At 36.9% G+C, this 22,603-nt stretch overlaps 1 protein-coding gene across 1 annotated transcript in view; it reads left to right on the forward strand.

Moving 5' to 3' along the window:
* AASS (aminoadipate-semialdehyde synthase) overlaps window positions 1–22,603 on the forward strand; it is a 76,056-nt gene that overhangs the window by 18,556 nt on the left and 34,897 nt on the right. Inside the window, exons 5-11 of the mRNA XM_002752070.7 lie at window positions 5,908–5,975; window positions 6,079–6,225; window positions 7,566–7,644; window positions 7,761–7,888; window positions 9,267–9,415; window positions 10,764–10,886; window positions 11,412–11,523. Of these exons, the coding sequence (XP_002752116.3) occupies window positions 5,908–5,975; window positions 6,079–6,225; window positions 7,566–7,644; window positions 7,761–7,888; window positions 9,267–9,415; window positions 10,764–10,886; window positions 11,412–11,523 (806 nt within the window). The remainder of the gene's footprint in view (window positions 1–5,907; window positions 5,976–6,078; window positions 6,226–7,565; window positions 7,645–7,760; window positions 7,889–9,266; window positions 9,416–10,763; window positions 10,887–11,411; window positions 11,524–22,603) is intronic.

The following is a 22,603-nucleotide window of genomic DNA, read 5'->3' on the forward strand; positions in this document are numbered from 1 at the left end:
TGCTATATGAAAGGTATTTGAGGCCAGGCATGGTGGTTCACACTTATAATCCCAGCACTTTGGGAGGTTGATGCAGGTGGATCACCTGAGGTCCAGAGATCAAGACCAGACTGGCCAACATGGTGAAATCCCATCTCTATTAAAAATACAAAAATTAGCCAGGGGTGGTGGCAGGTGCCTGTAATCCCAGCTACTCGGGAGGCTGAGGCATGAGAATTGCTTGAACTTAGGAGGCAGAGTTTGCAGTAAGCCGAGCTCATGCCATTGCACTCTACCCTGGAAGACAGAGCAAGACTCCATTTCAAAAATAAGAAGAAGAGGAAGAGGAAGAAAGAGGAAGAAGAAAAAGAGGAGGAGGAGGAGGAGGAGGAGAAGGAGGAAGAAGGAAGAAGAAGAAAAAGGAAGTTATTTGAACTTAGCTGTTTAAAAAGCTTTCTTTTAAAAAGTGCCTTTGAAGCTGATATTTGAAGAATGATTCAAACTATTCAAGGAAGTAGGGGAAGGCAGTACAAGTGTGCAAAGCTCAAAGTGAAGAGGGGAAAAAGAATAGTTTTAAGGAATAGAAATAAGTTCATAATTAAAATGTATATGGAGAGAAGGATATGTGGATTTTAGAAACATTTAGAAGGTGAAATTCACAGGATGTGGTGACTGATTTGATGCAGGGGTGAGGGGGTGAGAGAGACACTTTAAAGATGACATCCAGGTTACCAACTTAGGCAGTGATTCAGTTCTTTCAGTACCCACAGAAATGGAAGAAGAATTTGGAGGAAGAGAGTAAATGAGTTCTATATAGGACAATACATTAGTAGATTACAAACTAAGTTGCTGTGGTGGAGAACCCATAGAATAGAACTTACATAAGCTAGAAGTCCAGGGATGAGTAGTCTAGGGATGGTGGGATGAGGGGAAGGCTCTGCTATTGTTAACACTTGGCTTTCATTTCTAAGGTGACCCTTCAGGTTGCTATTTTCCAGTCAGTGGAAAGGGGAGAAACGAAGTGGAGGCAAGCAGCTCCTTTTCTAAGGATGTGACACAGAATTTGAACATATTATTTCTGCTCATACCCATTGGTTTAAATTGATTGAGAAATGTAATCTTTAACTGGGCAACTATGTCTGCTTCTAAAACCATGTGCTCTCCATTCATGAAGGATTAACTGAGTTCAAACTTACTATCCTGTCATTATCCAACTAGAAAAATTGGATGAGATGTTACCAAAATGTTATCAGATGTTGGACAACAGACAGTACATATTTGTAATCCTTGATAGTTGGAAAATAGATGAGGAGAGCTCTATGTTCACTCTGGCTTTCTGTCTAGAGAAATTTCCAGAGGGTGTGATTATGAGAAAGTGACACAAAGCCTGGTGGACTCACTGAGCTGAGGAGATAGGAGTTGGGGAGCCTGAGGTGGCTGGAATTGACAGCATATAGTACCAAAGAGGGGGAAGCTATGTAGAAATAGGTGTTCTAGAAATATGCTTAGGGATCTTGCTGAGTGGCGGATGAAAATTCATGAGACTGGCTGAGGAACAATTTGAGAAAAAGAACAATGCCAGGGAACTCTATGGCAAACTGTTCCCAGAGTTTGTACCATCAGCCAGAGTGGAGAGACTTCACTAAGTATATAAGGCTTTCAGGGAAAACCTGATGTGTGTGGTTAAACCATCTCTTAATAAAGCCTCTTCTAAATTCACTCCTTTAAAAGCTTAAAAATGAGCCTAATGTCTAATTTGAGAGAGATATAATTAGCGGACAAATAGATTAAAATAGGTATAATAAATGTTCAGTATATTCATGTTTTAAATGAAAACATAAACAAAAGGAGAGAAATAGAAGAAATAAGTCTATCAATCAATAGACACTACAGAGGAAAATCTATACATAAACAGAGGAGTAAAGAAGATATATAGATTTTCTTCTGTAGTGTCTATTGATTTATAGATACATCATAGATTAATTTCTTCTACTCCTCATTTTGTTTGTGTTTTCATTTAAACCTTGAGCATATTGAGCAGCATCTCTGTCATTTCTTGTTTCTGGGTTTGTTTCTGTTGCTGAATATCTCCAAGTTAATGTTCCATTGCAAGACTCAAGTTTTTACTGAATGCCAGACATAGTTCATTTTACATTGTTGATTACTATATTTTAATGTTTTCCTTTCAGGACCATTGGGGTTTGTTGTAACAGGCAATTGTTTATGGATTACGTTGATTCTCTTCAGGCTTGTTTTCCTTTCACCTCCCTCTTTTCCTTCTAGGACTCCAAATACACACATATTAGACCATTTGATCACCACCTGTCACTTAAATTCTGTTTTTTTTTTTCTCAGTCTTTTTTTCTTTTTATGCTTCATTTTGTTTAGTTTCTACTGCAATGAGGAAGGAAGAAAATATCTAAATAAATAGTGACCAAAATGTTCCCATAGTTTGATATAAATTATAAATACACAGATAAGTTCAACAAACCCCAAGACAAAAACAGAAATAAAATAGTCACAAAGAAAATGACAGTAGAACCATCATAATTGTCTTGATAAAAAACAATAAGAGAATTAAAAATAATGGGAAAAAGGCACAATATACATAGAATAACTAAGATAAACATCAAACTTCTAATCAGAAACAGTTTAAGCTAGCAGAAAATGGAGCAACATCTTTAAAGTGCTGATAGAAAACAAACCAACCTATAATTTTTACAATATCTTTCCAAAGACAGTATCTTTTCAGTATCTTTCTGGACATCTTTCTAGTAAGTGAAGATTAAATATAGGTTTTCTGGTCAAATGAAAGCTAATATAATTCACTGCCATAGAAATATTTAAAAAATTTATCAAGCAGAAGAAAAATGAAATCAGTTGAAAATATGGATTGAATTAAAGAAACAAAGAACACTACCAATGGTAGAATGTAAACAAATACAAAAATTATCATATCTTATTTTAAAACTTTTCCTTATGGCTGGGCACAGTGGCTTAAGCCTGTAATCTCAGCACATTGGGAGGCCAGGGCAGGTGAATTGCTTGAGCTCAGGAGTTTGAGACCAGCCTGGGAAAAATGATGAAGTCCCATCTCTACAAAAAAATGCAACATTAGCTGGGCTTGGTAGTGCATGCCTGGTATCCCAGCTGCTTGGGAGACTGAGGATTGCTTGAGTCTGGGAAGTTGAGGCTGCAGAGAACTGTGTTCATGCCACTGCATTCTAGCCTGGGTGACAAAGTGAGTTAACTGTCTCCAAAAGAAAAATTCTTTAAAAAATAATTGATAGTTTCAAATGAAACAATGTATTATGATATACATAACACAGGTAGAAATAAAACTTATGCCACCAATAATGATGAACAGAAGAGGAATAGAAACATAGTTTTGTAAGGTTCTTTTATTATACCTGAAATGGTATGACATTACTTGATAGTTGACTATAATAAGATAAAGATGCATATGATAACCTAGAAAAATCACTAAAAACAGGACTCTAGAACTAATAAGCTAATAATGGAAGTAAAATTTTATACTAAGAAATACACAGTGCAAGCAAAAATACAAGAAAAAGCGCATAAAAAGGTACAAAGTATAAATAAAACAAGAACACAAACAGCAACATGGTAGCTTTAAATTTAGCTATATCAATATATATCATTAATGGCCTAAAAACTCCAAGATGGCCTATACAACTAATCACAAAACAATTCTTGATAAACTTAAAAGTTTGAAATCATACAGTATATATTCTAACTGTAATAAAATTGCCCTAGAAGATACTTGGATACTTTTTTATAGAAAGATACTTGGAAAATTTCCAAATATTTGGAAGATATTCAGTGTATTTTTGAATAACTGATGGGTTAAGAAGATATCATAGGAAAGTTAGAAGATATTTTTAATAGAAGAAAAATTTAAAGTACAGCTTATCAAAATGTGTGGGCTCTAAAGTAGTAATTAGAAGGAAATTTACAGCATTTAATTCTTTTATTAGAGAAGACAGTTTTAAAATTAATGATTTGTGCTTCCACCATATGAAGCTAGAAAATTAAAGAGAAATAAACTTAAAAGCAAGTAGAAATAAAAAAAAATACAGATATCAATAAAATTAATAAAATCAAAACAGGAAAAGAATAGAGAAAATCAATGAAACCAAAACCTGGTTCTCTGAAAAATATAAATAATATTGATTAACATCTCTGATTAAAAGAGAAGACACTATTTACTAAAAAGGAATACAAGGGCCATCACTATATCTTACAAATATTAAAAGGATAAAGGAATATTATGAATAGGTCAATAAATTTGGCAACCTTGATGAACTAGATAAATTTTCAAAGGGCACAGATTGCCAAAATCAGCTCAAGAAGAAATAAAAAACTTAAATATCAATGTTCAAAATAAATTCCACTAATAGGCATTTATTAAGAGAAATACCATTTTTTATACAGATAATTTTTTATAGCAACTCCATTTATAATAGCCTGGAAACAACCTAAATGATCAGCGGAGGAATAAACTGAAATGGAAATGAAAAAAACTCTTCAGCAATAAACAGAAACTAACTACTGACACACACAAAATTTGTATGAACCTCAAAAACATTATGCTGAGTGAAAGCTGACACAACGTAAAAGAGTACAACTGACTGTTAAACAACACGAGTTTGAACTGCATGAGTCCACTTATATTCATGTGATCCAAAACCTGCCTTTAGAGGGGGCCACTTTTTTTTATATAGGTGGTGTCACAGGAATGACCGTGGGACTTCAGTATGCCCAGATTTTGACATATGCAGGGGTCTTAGAACCAACCCCCTGCATATACTGAGAGATGACTGTTTAAAATTTCATTTATATGAAACTTTAGAAAAACCTAATCTATTCAGAGAGAAAGATCAGTTGTGGAGACCTGAAGTTGGTGAAATACTCTGCATCTTGATCATGGTAGTAATAACACAGATGTGTATATTTGTTAACAGTTACCAAACTATACAGTTTAAATGGGTGCATTTTGTTGTATATAAACTATTTCTTTATGAGTTGACTTTAGAAAAACAATAAAAGAAAATTTGGTAGGGATGCGTGTGTGTAGGGGGTGGGGAACATGGAAAGTTCTTTCATAAAAAGAATAAGGAACGAATGGATGCTGAGGTTTTTGCTACAGGCACAAGAAGGTGTCTGGCTAGGTTTTGAAATCAAAAGAAAAATCTGTTTTGGAGAAACAGACTTGAGGTCATCTGCATATAGATAGTACTTGAAATTTAGGACTAGATGAGATTACCTAAGGTCATCTAGGGACAAATGTAGATATGAAAGAGAATAGAGCTCAGTACAGAATCCTGAGGGTGAATAATGGAAAAAGAATTGGCACAGGAAGAGGAACCTACAGAAAGGTAGGATAAAAAAAATTGAAGTTGGGATGCTGAGGGGCACTCTGTTTCCACAAAGAAGAGGTCTGCATTGCCAAGTACTTCTGACCTGATTTACAATACATTGTAGATCACTAAATAGATGATGGGAACCCTAGGGTTAATGGTGACTTAGTTTTTGTTTGTTCATTTGCTTTTGGTATGGGAGGCATGGCAGCATGTTTAAATGCTGATAAGAATGAAGCAATAGGGAAGGATAGTGAAGGGTTGGGATCTGGAGACAATGTGGAGAGATTAGCCTTAGATTAGAAGAGGAACATTCTTTGTATTTTATCAGGATTGAAGGTGAAAGGAATAGGTGGGGATGCATTTGGGTTAGTGCATTTGATGTCAGAAAGTTGAGAGGATGGATAAGATCTACAGACGCCTCTTCCAAATCTGAGATGCTGTATTTGTGCTCTGCAGGGCACTATGCAGATTGGAGAATGGGCAGAGAGGACAGCTTAAATTCTTCACAACTAATAGTCTTTCTATTGGTCTGATTCCGTAACAGGGATGATCGACATTTTACATGGAATGGGTTTAAGGCTCCTTGCTTTGGGACATCACACACCTTTTATGGTGAGCAATGTTTATTTTGCTTATTTTTTTGAAAACACATCTCACTCTTTAAGAATTAAAAAGAGCTGGTGGACTAACTTGTGTTGCGTATGTTTCTTTTCAGCACATTGGCATGGCTCATAACTACAGGAATAGCAGTCAGGCTGTGCAAGCTGTCCGTGATGCTGGCTATGAAATATCTCTAGGTTTGATGCCTAAGTCAATAGGGCCCTTAACATTTGTGTTCACAGGAACTGGTAATGTTTCTAAGGTAAATTTTACCTGACTTCCTTCTGTAAACAATCCAAAACTCTGAAACTAACCCTAATGATGTGGGCAGGCATTTTGTGGGTATTTCAAATGGACTGAATGAAATTTTTGGTACTTTTCTCACCAACATATTTTTCTCATAGTGAAAAGTAGTAATGATCCAAATATGTATATATGTACGTGTGTGTGTATATATGTGTGTGTGTGTATGTATATATGTGTGTCTATCTATACACACATACATAGACACATGTAGTTTTTAGTTGATGGCTAGGTATCTGAGTCTTGGAATACTTTTTCTTTCTTTGTTTTTCTTTTTTTAAAAGAGATATTTCAGCTGGGTGCAGTGGCTCACGCCTGTAATCCCAACACTTTGGGAGGCCAAGGCAGGTGGATCACCTGAGGTCAGGAGTTCGAGACCAGCCTGGCCAATATGGTAAAACCCCATCTCTACCAAAATTGCAAAATTAGCCAGGCATGGTGGTGCACACCTGTAATCCCAGCTACTAAGGAGGCTGAGGCAGGAGAGTCACTTGAACCTGGGAGGCAGAGGTTGCAGCAAGCCAAGATGGCACCACTGCACTCCATCCTGGGTGACAGAGCGAGACTCTGTCTCTAAATAAATAAATAAATAATTAAATAAATAAATAATAAATAAATAAATGAGATAATTCATTGTTAATAGCAAAAAGGTCTATTCTGAGTGTGATCGGTTTTACCTTCATTGCCAATATGTCCAAGAGTTTGAAAGTGACCTCACGATGTTCAGTTTTCAAGACTACTCAGAGTTTTGCAAACAAGATGTTAAGAAGATGCATTTAAGACTGGAATTCATACTTTCTTCCTTCTCTGGTGGTTTAAGAATATATTTGTAATCTCCTATAGAAACCTGTAATTGTAGAACAATTCCTTCTTCAAAGAAAATATTTTACAAATAGAATATCATTATTCATATTATATTGTGAGGTAAGCATCCGATTATTTCCTTTGTAGGAAATATAGTTTTCCCATTTGAAATAATTTCTACAGTGGATTTAAAATAAATGGAAATATTTTATTGTGCCCTCATTTCTAAATACTCTGATCAATTCTCTGAGTGACTTAATTAAAAAATAAAAAACATTAAAGCCCCTTCTAATGTGTGTTGTTCAAAGAGAAATAAAAGCTAGCTAGCAGACTGCTTGCAAGCAGCTCATCTCTATTTCTATGTTGCAATTCTGCTTGTAGGGAAGGCAAGTGGAGCTATATGATTATTGGGAAAATGATCAGAATCTTTGCAGAAAACCATATTGGTTATTTTTCTATTGATTTTTTAAATTTTTATTCATGTGTTATTTGTAGGGAGCCCAGGCAATCTTTAATGAGCTACCTTGCGAATATGTGGAACCCCATGAATTAAAAGAAGTTTCCCAAACTGGAGGTAAAGGACAGGGGATGACTAACTTTTCATGTTTTTAACAGTCTCTGTGTTATAATATTTTATCACCATACGTTTTTATTGTCATCCACTTTACTAATTTCTTTCTCCTTTGCAAGACCTCAGAAAAGTGTATGGGACTGTGTTAAGTCGCCATCATCATCTTGTCAGGAAAACAGATGGTGTGTATGATCCTGCAGAGTATGACAAGCATCCTGAGCGCTACTTAAGTCGTTTTAATACTGATGTGAGTATGGTGGTCAGCTTTTAAGTTGGTTGCTTATGACACAGTGTAGGGAGGCTGTTTTCAAAAAGAGAAATTACAAATTGTACATGGCTTTCAGTTTTCCTGTTGTAAGACCTTTGGGTATCACGAGTTGGCCTTTGGAGCTGTTGTCTTTTAGGGGCATTTTAGTGCTTTTGGTGGTTTCTGTGGACATACTCTTTGTTTCACTGTCTCCATTTCTGCCTCAGGTCTATACGTGTCCAATAGCTCTAAGCCATTTCCTGTGGGTTACTGTTTTCGGTATTTATCCCAGACTAGTTAGCCCTGTGGGCAGAGCACAGTGCATATGAGGTTTGGTCTCAGGTCTCAACATGGCCACAAATTACAACCGTAATCTCAGCCAGCAATCTTGAAATGCATGCCATTGATTCAGGGGGTGAGCGTGACATAGTGTGCCTGTATAAGTGCAGACCATCCCCACTGTATGGAAAAGCTATTATACTTACAAATTAAATCCTTTGATGGGACACACCGGCCTTATCTTAAAAGAAATAAAATAATATTCGTGTGTTCTATACTCGTTGGCCATGCAACAATCTTCCCCCAGATAAACTAACCAATCAAGAAATAAATTTTAAAAAATGCATGCATTTATTGTGAAAAGGAATGCTTTAAATAATTTTAAATATGTTTGACCAATGTAGCATTTTTATATTTTAGTATGACGTTTAACCCTTATATTATGAAGAGCATGTTAGAGAGAAGAACTTTTCTTCAGTTTGAGATGTTTGAAGAAGAAAAATTATGAACGTAGTTTCAAACTGAAAAATTTTGAATCTGGGAAATCTTTGTTCCTTCCCATTTCTCCAATCACGGAAGTATTGGTGATTGGATGCATCCTAAAACTGAGAATGAGCTAGTTACCATGTATGCATGTGTGTAGCACATTTCTCAATGGAGTTTACAGATGTTATCTGAAGGAATGGGGTATGAATTATCCCCATCTGGCAGGTAAGAGAATGGAGCCCAGAGAAGTTGAGGGAGCATGATTTAGGTCATACCTGACAGGTAGGAGAGCTGGAGATAGGCTTTTAGGTCCACTGTTCTGTGTGTTGGTATGTTTTTTGTCCTTTTTCTTTGGCGTGCAGTACTTTATAGAATGAACATATTAATGTATTTATGGTCACATATTTCCCTGTCATGGGGTAATTCTACACTGAAATCTGGGTGTAGAATTATTATCTTTACCTCAAAAGATGGACACTGACCTGGACAATACGAAAATCAATTAGAAGTGATATTTAATTATTTCTCATAGACTTTACTGATAGCTCTCTTTCAGCATACTGTATTAAAATGGGTTATTTTCTATTTTCTTGAATCTGGAATTGCATTACAGATCGCACCCTATACAACTTGCTTAATTAATGGAATCTACTGGGAACAAAACACTCCTCGCCTCCTAACTCGCCAAGATGCTCAGAGTCTCCTGGTTCCAGGCAAGTTCTCAGCTGCTGGTGTGGAAGGCTGCCCCGCACTACCGCATAAGTAAGCACTCTACTTCAGCAACGATGGCGGTTTTTACCAGCTGCTTCCATTATTAGAGGATCAAAGAATGTGATGTCCCCTCATATCACAGGACTTGATTTCTAATGACTACATCCTGCCTTATCTTTCTTGACCTCTTGCCAGTACTCTACATTGTTAACCATCCTTCCTTCTTTATTTTAAGTTTTACATATTTATTTTTAGAGATGGGGTCATGTTTTGTTTCTCAGGCTGGTGTAAATCTCTAGGCCCTAAGCAGATCTCATGTTTTGGCCTCCCAAGGTGCTAGGATTACAGGCACGAGTCAACATGCCCAGCCCAGCCCCACTTCTTGAAACACTCTTCTTTTGATTTCTGTGATGCTGCATGCAGCTCTGAAACCCTCTCCTCAGAGAAATCTTTTCTCTTGCTTCTCCATTCCCATCTCTATCTCTAGTTTGTTACTCTTGTTTTTTGTTTTGAAGTTTCTCATTTATTTTCTCATGTTTATGATTTTTCTCCCTCTTCCTAGAACTTAATCTCCTTAAGGATAGGGGGTTTGTTTATCTTGGCCACAAGCACCTAGTACATTGCCTGATATATAATGGGCATTCAAATAATTGTTAAATATTGAATGAATTAATTAATCAACAAATATTTGTGGAGGAGTAAAAGATATGTTTGCTTTTCTAGGCATGTAACTGGCATCCGGTAAATGCCAAGGGAATGCTAGGAGCAATAACATCACCGGGGTTTAGAAGAAAGCAGAAGCTGGGCTCAGCAAACCTTAAAGGGAAAAGTGAGGAGAACAAGAATTCCAAGTGAAAGGATTGGTGCTTAATAACTATGGAGACAACAAAGCATATATAGAAAGTTAAATGTGACAGTCTAGCTCTACATAGGTTCATGTATACAAGTGGTAATTGGAGATTGTACAGAAAAATTGTAGTCAGCCCTTTTCAATGCTGGACTGAGACTGTTGTTCATAATTCTGAAAGTTTCTGGGCAATCACATGTAAAACTATGCAATACTAAACAGGGCGGAGGTAGCATAATCGAACCTTTCTGAGTTATTTAGAGACAGCTAACTATATTAACTTTAGTCTATTAAGGAGTTCTCTAGGGAAGTGATTTTCTGCTTTTGTTTTTCTCTTTTCTTTCTTTTTTTCTTGTGGAGATTAAAACTCACATTGGGAAGAGTTTCTGTATCACGGAACAGTACAAAAGAATGAGATACAGAAAAAATGCCCAAGAGCCTGGAAAATATTCGGCATCCACATTGAAAATCGTTCAAAACTCCTCTCATTTTTAGTCTTGTTGTAGACTTCAGAATTCCATCCTCTCATCTTAGTATTGATGTTATTTGCAGACTTGTGGCAATATGTGACATTTCAGCTGACACAGGAGGGTCTATAGAGTTTATGACTGAGTGTACAACAATAGAGCGTCCTTTTTGCATGTATGATGCAGACCAGCATATTATTCATGACAGGTGAGTTTGCTAAAGTTGTCATATGGTATTCATCACTTAGTTACATTGATATACTACTCTAAAATGCTCAGTATTTTACATCTTCATGAAGCTATGAAAATTTGGAGAGAAATACTCAAACATAGGAAAATTTGGTAAAAAATTGCAAATTTAAACACTTAAATATATATATAGTATATATATACACATGGTGTATATGTGTGTATACATATATACATATAGTATATATATGTATGTATACATATATACATATAGTGTGAATATGTGTATATATCGTATATGTGTATATACTGTATATATAAACAGTATGTGTGTATATACAGTACATATATACTGTATTTAAATGGGAGATGGGTTACTGAAGAAGGAAAATGTTTTGTTTGAAACATTTTGGTTATTTTCTCATATACTTTTATACAAAATTACAAATGACAATGAGCAAATATAGTGGAGTAGGCATCGAGAAAAGTCAGAACTTACAAGTAATGTTTTGTGTTTCTGAATAAACCATATTGCTTTTCTTAGCGTTGAAGGCTCTGGGATCCTGATGTGTTCTATTGACAATTTGCCAGCACAGCTCCCAATTGAAGCTACAGAGTGCTTTGGAGACATGCTTTACCCTTATGTTGAAGAAATGGTAAGCAGACTGGTAATATCAGTAACAACTCTGTGGCTTTAAATAGAATAATGGAGTGATTCTGTGAATGTTCTGGTCTTCTAAGATATCTGTTGTAAAATGAAATGCCAGCCCTTCCCTGAAATACTTACTGATACTATTTTATTTGACATATTCCGCTTACTTAGCTCTTGGGGGATATGATGATATCACTGTCTTCGTGCTTCATTATAATTACATCTCTCTCCCATTATAGGTATTTTATTAAGAATATTCATGAGATAAAACATGCTTTATTTTTAATTATTTGCTGTGTAGGTCAGTTCATGTCAGGAGACTCTTACTGTGTCATAATAACCAGATCTGGAAAATTAGAAACATAGAACGTTTTATTAAGTTCTGGTCACTAATGGTGAGTTAAGTGACAGCTTATGTTGAGGTCATGTAGTTTTCTGTGATCAGTGATTAGCTAATGAAATACCATGTTATCTATATTTCATTTTCTTTATCCAAGAAAATTATCTTTTATTTCAGTTTTTATTCTAAGCATTCCTAGCCATCCTGCCTTATTTTTATTCCAGACTGTCTGCCTCTGCCAATGATTCTAATATAAAGAATGGCTCTTGTTCTTTTCATCTATATCTTCATTCATAAGGTCTCACACTATTAATAGAACAGTAGTTAGTGGGGCAAGAATAAATGAATTTTCAGTCTGTGATCTTATTTTCTTTCAAATAGTATTCCATTTGGACCTTTCTTTTTCCTATTGGAATATATCAACAAGGAGGTGTAGCAGGCTTGAGAAGATGCAGGTAGCAGGCACTGTCACAGTTAGACATGATATTATACCTACTATGTACAGGAAGCATTCAAAGTACTAAATATATTTTAATTTTAAGTACTCATGAGAACCATATTAGGTAAGTACCATCATTAAACCCATTTTACATATTATAAAACAAATACAGAGAAGTTAAGGATGAGAAGTGTTGCTTATGCAGTCAGTGCTGGATCTGCTTTGTGTCTGGAGCTGGTGCTGAGGGATTAGAGAAGCAGGGGAAGGAGAGTGCCAATGCTGGACTTTTCTGGAGACATCAACTTGTTTTATGGCCTCGAGCAGGACACTCACTTCCTTTCTGACTCTCAGATATTTTATCTGTAACATGAGGTGCTTGTAATGAATATATAATCTTAACAGTTTCTCCAGTTCTAAAATTCTATAATAGTAAATGTTTAAGTGGCCAAACTGTATGTGTATAAAAAATGTGGTAGTATATTTACCAAGATGTTTGCTATTTTTGATACTCTTCATTCATTTCCCATTGGCATCATTTCCCTGCAGACTGAATAACATAATTTATCACTGCTTATAATACAGGTTTGCTAGTGACAGATTTTCTTAGTTGTCCTGTATCTGAAAATGGCTTCATATTCTCTATTCCACTAATCAGACTTTTCTGTGCATTTTTTATTTCTGATGCTCTATTTTCAGTTCTAGAATTTCCACTGGGTTCTTTTAAAAAAATTGTTTCGGTATTTTCTCTTTCTCTGCAGAGAGTTTCTATCTTTTAATTAGTTATGAATGTGGTTTTTTTATTACATGAAACATAGTCATAAAAACCATTTTACATTCTTTATCTTATATTTCCAACTTTCTGGGTCAACTTGGGGTTGAACTTTATTGATTTTCTTTTCCCTTGAGACTGGGTCATAGTCTTCTGGTTTTCATAAATGTAATAATTCTGGATTGTGGCCTGGATGATGTGGATATTATGTACATTTATCAAATGCATTTTCTGTATTCACTGAGAAGATTATTTTTTCCTTTGCTTTGTTAATATGTGAATTGTGTAGGTTTTCAAATATCAAACTAATTTTACATTCTTAAGATAAATCACACTTGGTTGTATGTTAATCTTTTATTCATGACTAAGTTCAGCTTGCTAAGTAATATACCAAAATATATTAATCGATCTTACCATTGGTAGACATTTGGGATTGTTTTCTTTTGGGGGATTTTACTAATAATTTGACTATAAAGATTTTTTGACATGTCTTTTGGTGTGTATATATGCATATATATCTCTACATTATTTTGTTGAGTTCATTCTTATAGTTATCTTATTTATGATTACCAAAGTCTATGTTCATTAGAAAGCTGAATCTTTAACTTTATTTTATTATAAGGTCTTTGTCACGTTTGGATATTAAGGTTATGTTGGCCTTAAAACAAGTTAGAGAGTATTTCCTTATTTTTGGTCTTAGGAACATTTTACATGAGATTAGTGTTATTTCTTTTTGATACAGTTTATTGGCAAAACGAATTGGGTTGGGAGCATTTTGGTTTGTTTCTCTTTTGTTTGAGTTTAAGGGTAAGTTTAAAAATTATATATTACAATTTATTTAAAAACTTAAGGACGTTCAGATTTTCATTTTTCTTCTGTCAGTTTGGTATGCTTATTTTCTAGGAATTTATATCCATTTCATCTAAGTTGTAAACTTTATTATCACAATATTTTTTAGTAATAACCTTATTATCTCTTTTATAGATTCTGTAGTGATTTCTCTTTTTCCAAAACTGTTGTTAGTTGGGTATGCCTTCTGTTTTATCTTAATCTGCTTTACTTGGAATTGATCAATTTTATTAGTCATTTCAAAAAATCAGTTCAACTTTGGTGATCATCTCTATTTTATAACATTTTCTATTTTCTTGATTTCTGATGTTACCTTTACTATATTCTTTATTTTACTTTATTGGGAGCTTTGTTAAACTTTCTTTTCATAACATCTTGCAATGTGTGCTTAGGTAACTATTTTCCTATGTTTCTCTTTAGCAATATGTGCATTTTAAAGCTATAAGCTTTACTCTGAGTACAGCCCATTTTTGATTATATTACTTGTTGTTTTGTTTTTGAATTCTTTGACTTTCTTGTATATTCTGGGTATTACTTCCTTGTGAGATGTATAGTTTGCAAATACTTTCTCCCATTCTGTTGTTTCTTCACTTAATGGATTTTTTTTTTTTTCTGTGCAGAAGCTTTTTAGTTTGGTGGAATTCCATTTATCTATTTTTGGGTATTGTGCTTGTGCTTTTGTGGTCTTATCCAAAAAAATTCTAAACCAGGTCAATGTCATGAAGTATTTCCCCTATGCTTTCTTCTAGTAGTTTCATAGTTTTAGGTCTCCCATTTAAGTGTTTAATCCATTTTGAGTTGATGTTTTTATATGGTGAGACATAGGGGGTCTAGTTTTATTCTTCTAAATGTAGATATCCAATTTTCCTAGCTCCATTTATTAAAGAGACTCTTCTTCCCTTAGTGTTTGTTCTCAACACTTTTCTCCAAAACTGGTTGGATATAGATGTATGTATCTCTTTCTGGGCTTGCTTTTCTGCTCCATTGGTTTATGTGTCTGCTGTTATGCCAGTACCATGCTGTTTTGGTTACTTTAGTTTTGTAATATATTTTGAAGTCAGGTAGTGTGATGCCTCTAGCTTTGTCCTTTTTGCTAAAGATTATGTGACAATGTGGGGACTTTTGTGGTTTCATACTAGTTTTAGAATTGTCTTTTCTATTTCTGTGAAGACTGTCATTGGTTTTTTGATAAGGATTGCTTAATTTATAAATTGCTTTGAGTGGTATGGGCATTTTAACAATATAAATTCTTCCAATTCATGAACATGGGAATATTTACATTTGTTTTTGTTTTCTTCAATGTCTTTCATCAATGTGTTATAGTTTTTAATATAGAGACCTTTCATTTTCTTGGTTAAATTTATTCTTAGGCATCTTATTTTTGTTGTGACTATTGGAAATGGAATTTTTCTTTCAGATTTGTTAACTGTTGGTATATAGAAATGTACTAATTTTTGTATATTGATTTTGTATTCTGCAACTTTACTAAATTTATCAGTTCTAGCAGTGTTTTAATTAAGTCTTTTTTGGGGGATTCCTAACCTTTTTTTTTTATTGCATTTTAAGTTTTGGGGTATATGTGCAGAACATGCAAGATAGTTGCATAGGTACACACGTGGCAGTGTGATTTGCTGCCTTCCTCCGCTTCACACACATCTGGCATTTCTCCCCATGCTATCCCTCCCCAACTCCTCCCACCCCACTGTCCCTCCCCTATTCCCCCAATAGACCCCAGTGTGTAGTGTTCCTTCCCTGTGTCCATGTGTTCTCATTGTTCATCACCCGCCTATGAGTGAGAACATACGGTATTTCATTTTCTGTGCTTGTGTCAGTTTGCTGAGAATGATGTTCTCCAGACTCATCCATGTCCCTACAGAGGACACGAACTCATCATTTTTGATTGCTGCATAATATTCCATGATGTATATGTGCAACATTTCCCCAGTCCAGTCTATCATCAATGGGCATTTGGGTTGGTTCCACGTCTTTGCTATTGTAAACAGTGCTGCAATGAGCATTCGTGTGCACGTGTCCTTATAGTAGAATGATTTATAGTCCTTTGGATTCATACCCAGTAATGGTATTGCTGGGTCAAATGGAATTTCTATTTCTAGGTCCATGAGGAATCACCACACTGTATTCCACAATGGTTGAACTAATTTACACTCCTAACAGCAATGTAAAAGTCTTCCTATTTCTCCACATCCTCTCCAGCATCTGCTGTCTCCAGACTTTTTAATGATCACCATTCTAATTGGCGTGAGATGGTATCTCAATGTGGTTTTGATTTGCATCTCTCTAATGATCAGTGATGATGAGCATTTTTTCATATGTGTGTTGGCCTCATATATGTCTTCTTTTGTAAAGTGTCTGTTCATATCCTTTGCCCTTTTCTGAATGGGCTTATTTGTTTTTTTCTTATAAATCTGTTTGAGTTCTTTGTAAATTCTGGATATCAGCCCTTTGTCAGATGGGTAAACTGCAAAAATTTTTTCCCATTCTGTTGGTTGCCGATTCACTCTAGTGACTGTTTCTTTTGCTGTGCAGAAGCTGTGGAGTTTCATTAGGTCCCATTTGTCTATTTTGGCTTTTGTTGCCAATGCTTTTGGTGTTTTGATCATGAAGTCCTTGCCTACTCCTATGTCCTGAATGGTTTTGCCTAGATTTTCTTCTAGGGTTTTTGTGGTGTTAGGTCTTATGTTTAAGTCTTTAATCCATCTGGAGTTAATTTTAGTGTAAGGTGTCAGGAAGGGGTCCAGTTTCTGCTTTCTGCACATGGCTATAGGAAGGGGTCCAGTTTCTGCTTTCTGCACATGGCTAGCCAGATTTCCCAACACCATTTATTAAACAGGGATTCCTTTCCCCATTGCTTGTTTTTGTCAGGTTTATCCAAGATTGTATAATTGTAGATATGTTGTGTTGCCTCCGATGCCTCTGTTCTGTTCCCTTGGTCTTATCTCTGTTTTGGTACCAGTACCATGCTCTTTTGATTACTGTAGCCTTGTAGTATAGTTTGAAGTCTGGTAGTGTGATGCCTCCTGCTGTGTTCTTTTTGCTTAGAATTGACTTGGCTATGGGGGCTCTCTCTTGGTTCCATTTCAAGTTTAAGGTGGTTTTTTCCAGTTCTGTGAAGAAGGTCATTAGTAGCTTGATTGGGATAGCATTGAGTCTGTAAATTACTTTGGGCAGTATGGCCATTTTCATGATATTGATTCTTCCTAACCGTGAACATGGAATGTTTCTCCATCTATTTGTGTCCTCCCTTATTCCATTGAGCAGTGGTTTGTAGTTCTCCTTGAAGAGGTTCTTTACATTTCTTGTTAGTTGTATTTCTAGGTATTTTATTCTTTTTGTAGCAATTGTGAATGGCAGTTCGTTCTTGATTTGGCTTTCTTTAAGTCTGTTATTGGTGTATAAGAATGCTTGTGATTTTTTGCACATTGATTTTGTATTCTGAGACTTTGCTGAAGTTGCTTATCAGTTTCAGGAGTTTTTGGGCTGAGAGGATGGGATCTTCTAGATATACTATCATGTCGTCTGCAAGTAGAGACAATTTGGCTTCCTCCTTTCCTATTTGAATACCCTTTATTTCTTTTTCTTGCCTGATTGCTCTGGCTGGAACTTCCAGATCTATATTGAATAGGAGTGGTGAGAGAGGGCATCCTTGTCTAGTGCCGGATTTCAAAGGGAATGTTTCCAGTTTTTGCCCATTCAGTATGATATTGGCTGTTGGTTTGTCATAAATAGCTTTTATTATTTTCAGATATGTTCTATCTATACCGAGTTTATTGAGGGTTTTTAGCATAAAGGGCTGTTGAATTTTGTCAAAGGCCTTATCTGCGTCAATTGAGATAATCATGTGGTTTTTGTTTTTGGTTCTGTTTATGTGGTGAATTATGTTTATAGTCTTGCATCCCTGGGATGAATCCTACTTGATCATGGTGGATAAGCTTTTTGATGTGCTGTTGCAATCAGTGTGCCAGTATTTTATTGGAGATTTTGGCATCTATGTTCATCATGGATATTGGCCTGAAGTGTTCTTTTCTTGTTGAGTCTCTGCCGGGTTTTGGTATCAGGATGATGTTGGTTTCATAAAATGATTTGGGAAGGGTTCCCTCTTTTTGGATTATTTGGAATTGTTTCAGAAGGAATGGAAACAGTTCCTCTTTGTGTGTCTGGGAGAATTTGGCTGTTAACCCATCTGGACCTGGGCTTTTTTTGTGTGGTAGGCTCTTAATTGCTGCCTCCACTTCAGATCTTGTTATTTGTCTATTCATCATTTCTATTTCTTCCTGGGTTAGGCTTGGGAGGACACAACTGTCCAGGAATTTATCCATTTTTTCCAGGTTTACTAGTTTATGTGCATAGATAGTTATGTGTTTGTAATATTCTCTGATGATGGTTTGAATTTCTGTGGAATCTGTAGTGATTTCCCCTTCATCGTTTTTTATTGCATCTATTTGGTTATTCTCTTTTCTTTTTTATCAGTCTGGCTAGTGGTCTGTCTATTCTGTTGATTTTTTCAAAAAACCAGCTCTTGGATTTATGATTTTTTGAAGGGATTTTCGTGTCTCTTATCTCCTTCAGTTCTGCTCTGATCTTAGTTATTTCTTGTCTTCTGCTAGGTTTTGAGTTTTTTTGATCTTGCTCCTCTAGCTTTTTCAATTTTGACAATAGGGTGTCAATTTTGGATCTTTCCACTCTTCTCATGTGGGCACTTTTTGCTATATATTTTTCTCTAGAGACTGCTTTGAATGTGTCCCAGAGATTCTGGTATGTTGTGTCTTTGTTCTCGTTGGTTTCGAAGAACTTCTTTATTTCTGCCTTCATTTCATTGTGTATCGAGTCAACTTTCAAGAGTCAGTTGTTCAGTTTCCATGAAGCTGTGCAGTTCTGAGTTAGTTTCTGAATTCTGAGTTCTAACTTGATTGCACTGTGGTCTGAGAGATGGTTTGTTATGATTTCTATTCTTTTGCATTTGCTGAGGAGTGCTTTACTTTCAATTATGTGGTCAATTTTAGAGTAGGTGTGATGTGGTGCTGAGAAGAATGTATATTCTGTGGATTTGGGGTGGAGAGTTCTGTAAATGTCTATCAGCTTTTCTTGTTCCAGGTCTGAGTTCAAGTCCTGGATATCCTTGTTAATTTTCTGTCTGGTTGATCTGTCTAATATTGACAGTGGAGTGTTAAAGTCTCCCACTATTATTGTGTGGGAGTCTAAGTCTCTTTGTAAGTCATTAAGAACTTGCCTTATAAATCTGGGTGCTCCTGTATTGTGTCCATATATATTTAGGATCGTTAGCTCTTCTTGTTGTATCAATCCTTTTACCATTATGTAATTTCCTTCTTTGTCTCTTTTGATCTTTGTTGCTTTAAAGTCTGTTTTATCAGAGATGAGAATTACAACTCCTGCTTTTTTTTTTTTTTTTTTTGCTGTCCATTTGCTTGGTAAATCTTCCTCTGTCCCTTTATTTTGAGCTTTTGTGTATTCTTCTTGCATGTGAGATGGGTTTCCTGGATACAGCACACCGATGGGTTTTGGCCTATTATCCAGTTTGCCAGTCTGTGTCTTTTGATTGGTGTATTTAGCCCATTTACATTTAGGGTTAATATTTTTATATGTAAATTTGATACTGCCATTTTGATGCTAGCTGGGTGTTTTGCCCGTTAGTTGTTGTAGATTCTTCATTTTGTTGATGCTCTTTAGAATTTGGTATGTTTTTGGAGTGGCTGGTACTGTTTGTTCCTTTCTTTTTTTTTTTTTTTTGAGACAGAGTTTTGCTCTTGTTACCCAGGCTGGAGTGCAATGGCGCAATCTCAGCTCACTGCAACCTCTGCCTCCTGGTTTCAGGCAATTCTCCTGCCTCAGCCTCCTGAGTAGCTGGCATTACAGGCACGCACCACCATGCCCAGCTAATTTTTTGGATTTTTAGTAGAGACAGGGTTTTACCATGTTGACCAGGATGGTCTCGATCTCTTGACCTCGTTATCCACCCTCCTCGGCCTCCCAAAGTGCTGGGATTACAGGTTTGAGCCACCGCGCCCGGCCCCGTTTGTTCCATTCTATGTGTAGTACCTCTTTCAGGAGCTCTTGTAAAGCAGGCCTGGTGGTGACAAAATCTCTGAGTACTTACTTGTTCGTGAAGGATTTTATTTTTATTTCACTTATGAAGCTCAGTTTGGCTGGATATGAAATTCTGGGTTGAAAGTTCTTTTCTTTAAGAATTGGCCCCCACTCTCTTCTGTCTTGTAGGGTTTCTGCCGAGAGATCTGCTGTGAGTCTGATGGGCTTCCCTTTGTGGGTAACCTGACCTTTCTCTCTGGCTGCCCTTAGCATTTTCTCCTTCATTTTTAACCTGGTGAATCTGATGATTATGTGCCTTGGGGTTGCTCTGATTGTGGAATATCTTTGTGGTGTTCTCTGTATTTCCTGGACTTGAATATTGGCCTGCCTTGCTAGGTTGGGGAAATTTTCCTGGATAATATCCTGAAGAGTATTTTCCAGCTTGGATTCATTCTCTTCGTCACATTCAGGTACACCTATCAAATGTAGATTAGGTCTTTCACATAGTCCCACATTTCTTGGAGACTTTTTTCATTCCTTTTTGTTCTTTTTTCTCTAATCTTGCCTTCTCGTTTTATTTCATTGAGTTGATCTTCGACCTCTGATATCCTTTCTTCTGCTTGGTCAGTTCAGCTGTTGAAATTTGTGCATGGTTCATGAAGTTCTCATGTTGTGTTTTTCAGCTCCATCAATTCACTCATATTCCTCTCTAAGTTGTCCATTCTTGTTATCATTTCCTCAAATCTTTTTTCAAGGTTTGTAGTTTCTTTGCATTGAATTAGAACATATTCTTTTAGCTCACAGAAGTTTCTCATTACCCACCTTCTAAAGTCTGATTCCGTCATTTCATCACACCCATTCTCCACCCTGCTTTGTTCCCTTGCTGGTGAGGAGTTGTGATCTTTTGTAGCAGGCGAGCTGTTCTGGTTTTGGGTGTTTTCCTCCTTTTTGTGCTGGTTTCTTCCCATCTTTGTGAATTTATCCACCTGTTGTCTGTGTAGTTGCTGATTTTCAGATTGGGTCTCTGAGTGGACGTCCAGATTGTTGATGATGAAGTTGTTTCTATTTCTTTGTTTTCCTTCTAACCATCTGGCCTCTCTGCTTTAGGACTGCTGAGGTCCACTCCAGGCCCTGCTTGCCTGGGGGTCACCTGCAGCAGCTGCAGAACAGTAAGGGTTGCTACCAGATTCTTCTTCTGCTATCTTTGTCCCCTAATGATGCCTGCCAAATGTCAGTCTGATCAGTCTTTTGTAAGGTGACTCTTTGGATGTACAGGGGTCAAGGAGCTGCTTGAGGAGACAGTCTGTTCTTTATAGGAGCTCAAGTGCTGAGCTGTGTGCTTCATTGTTCATTCAGAGCTGCTGGGCAGGTACGTTTAAGTCTGCTGCAGCAGATCTCATAAACCCCCTTTTTTTCCCCACGTGCTGTGTCCTGGGGAGTTAGGGCTTTATTTATTAGTATTCGTTGCATTGCTGCCTTTTTTTTTTTTTCCAGGGCTGTCCTGCCCAGCAAGGGGGCAGCCTAGTCACTGCCTGCAGAGGCTTTGCTGAGCTGCTGTGGGTTCCGCCCTGCTGCTGGCTCCACCCTGCTGCCATGTGTATTTCCCTGCAGTCCTGTTTATATGGGTGTGGTTAGAACTGCCTCGGCAATGTTGGCCCGCCTCTGTAATGCGGACTCTCTCTGTTATGTTGGGTTGCCTTGGCAACGGCAGGCTGCCTCAGCAATGGCAGACTACCTCCGTACAGGTCGAGTGCCTGGGAAATGGCAGACGCCCCTCCCCACAGAGCTGGCCTGTCCCAGTTTTAGCTGTGCTTGCCATGAAACTCTCAACCCAGAGGGTTTCCAGTTGCTGTTTTTTTGTTTGTTTGTTTCTGTGGGCGTGGGACCTGCTGAGCCTGATCACCTGGCTCCCTGCCTCAGAGCTTTTTTTTTTTAAGTTGAATGGTTGACTCTTTTCTAGGTGTTCCAGTCACCTGCTGAAAGAGCACCAGGATCCATGAGATTTCCCGGGCGGCAACCCACTGCACCGGCTGAAACAACATGGCTGCCCGGGAATCTCCTGGCCTGGCTTTATGTTTCAGTCTCGTTTAATCAGATGAATGGGCTAATCTGCCTTCCTGGATCTCCAGTTGCCAGTTTAACAGGGCAACCAGACCAGTGTATTTTATACGGAGAGCCACTGCACTCGGGGCTGGCTGAAACAGCCGCACCAGCTAAAACAGCCACGCCGGCCAAAATAGCTGCGCTGGTGACCCGTGGGGCTCCTCCACCTGGGCATCTCCTGGTCTGTGGGCAATAAAGATCCATCTGGAAATGCGTCGTCCACTCACCCTCTACACTTTCACTGGTAGCTGCAATCCTGAGCTGCTCCTACAGCGCCATCTTGAATCACCTGATTAAGTCTTTAGTGTTTTCTACATATAAGATTTTGCCATCTGCAAACAAGGACAGTTTGACTTCCTGTTTTCCAATTTGGATGCCTTTGTTTTCTTTGTTTTGTCTACTTTGACTAGAACATCCAGTACTATGTTGAATAGAAGGAGTAGTATACTTTTCTTGTTCCATATCTTAGAGAAAAAGCTTTTAATTTTCCATGATCGATATGAAGTTAGGTGTGGCTTTGT

This window comes from Callithrix jacchus, chromosome 11 (assembly GCF_049354715.1).
Source record: "Callithrix jacchus isolate 240 chromosome 11, calJac240_pri, whole genome shotgun sequence".
In the NCBI taxonomy this organism is placed as follows: domain Eukaryota; kingdom Metazoa; phylum Chordata; class Mammalia; order Primates; family Cebidae; genus Callithrix; species Callithrix jacchus.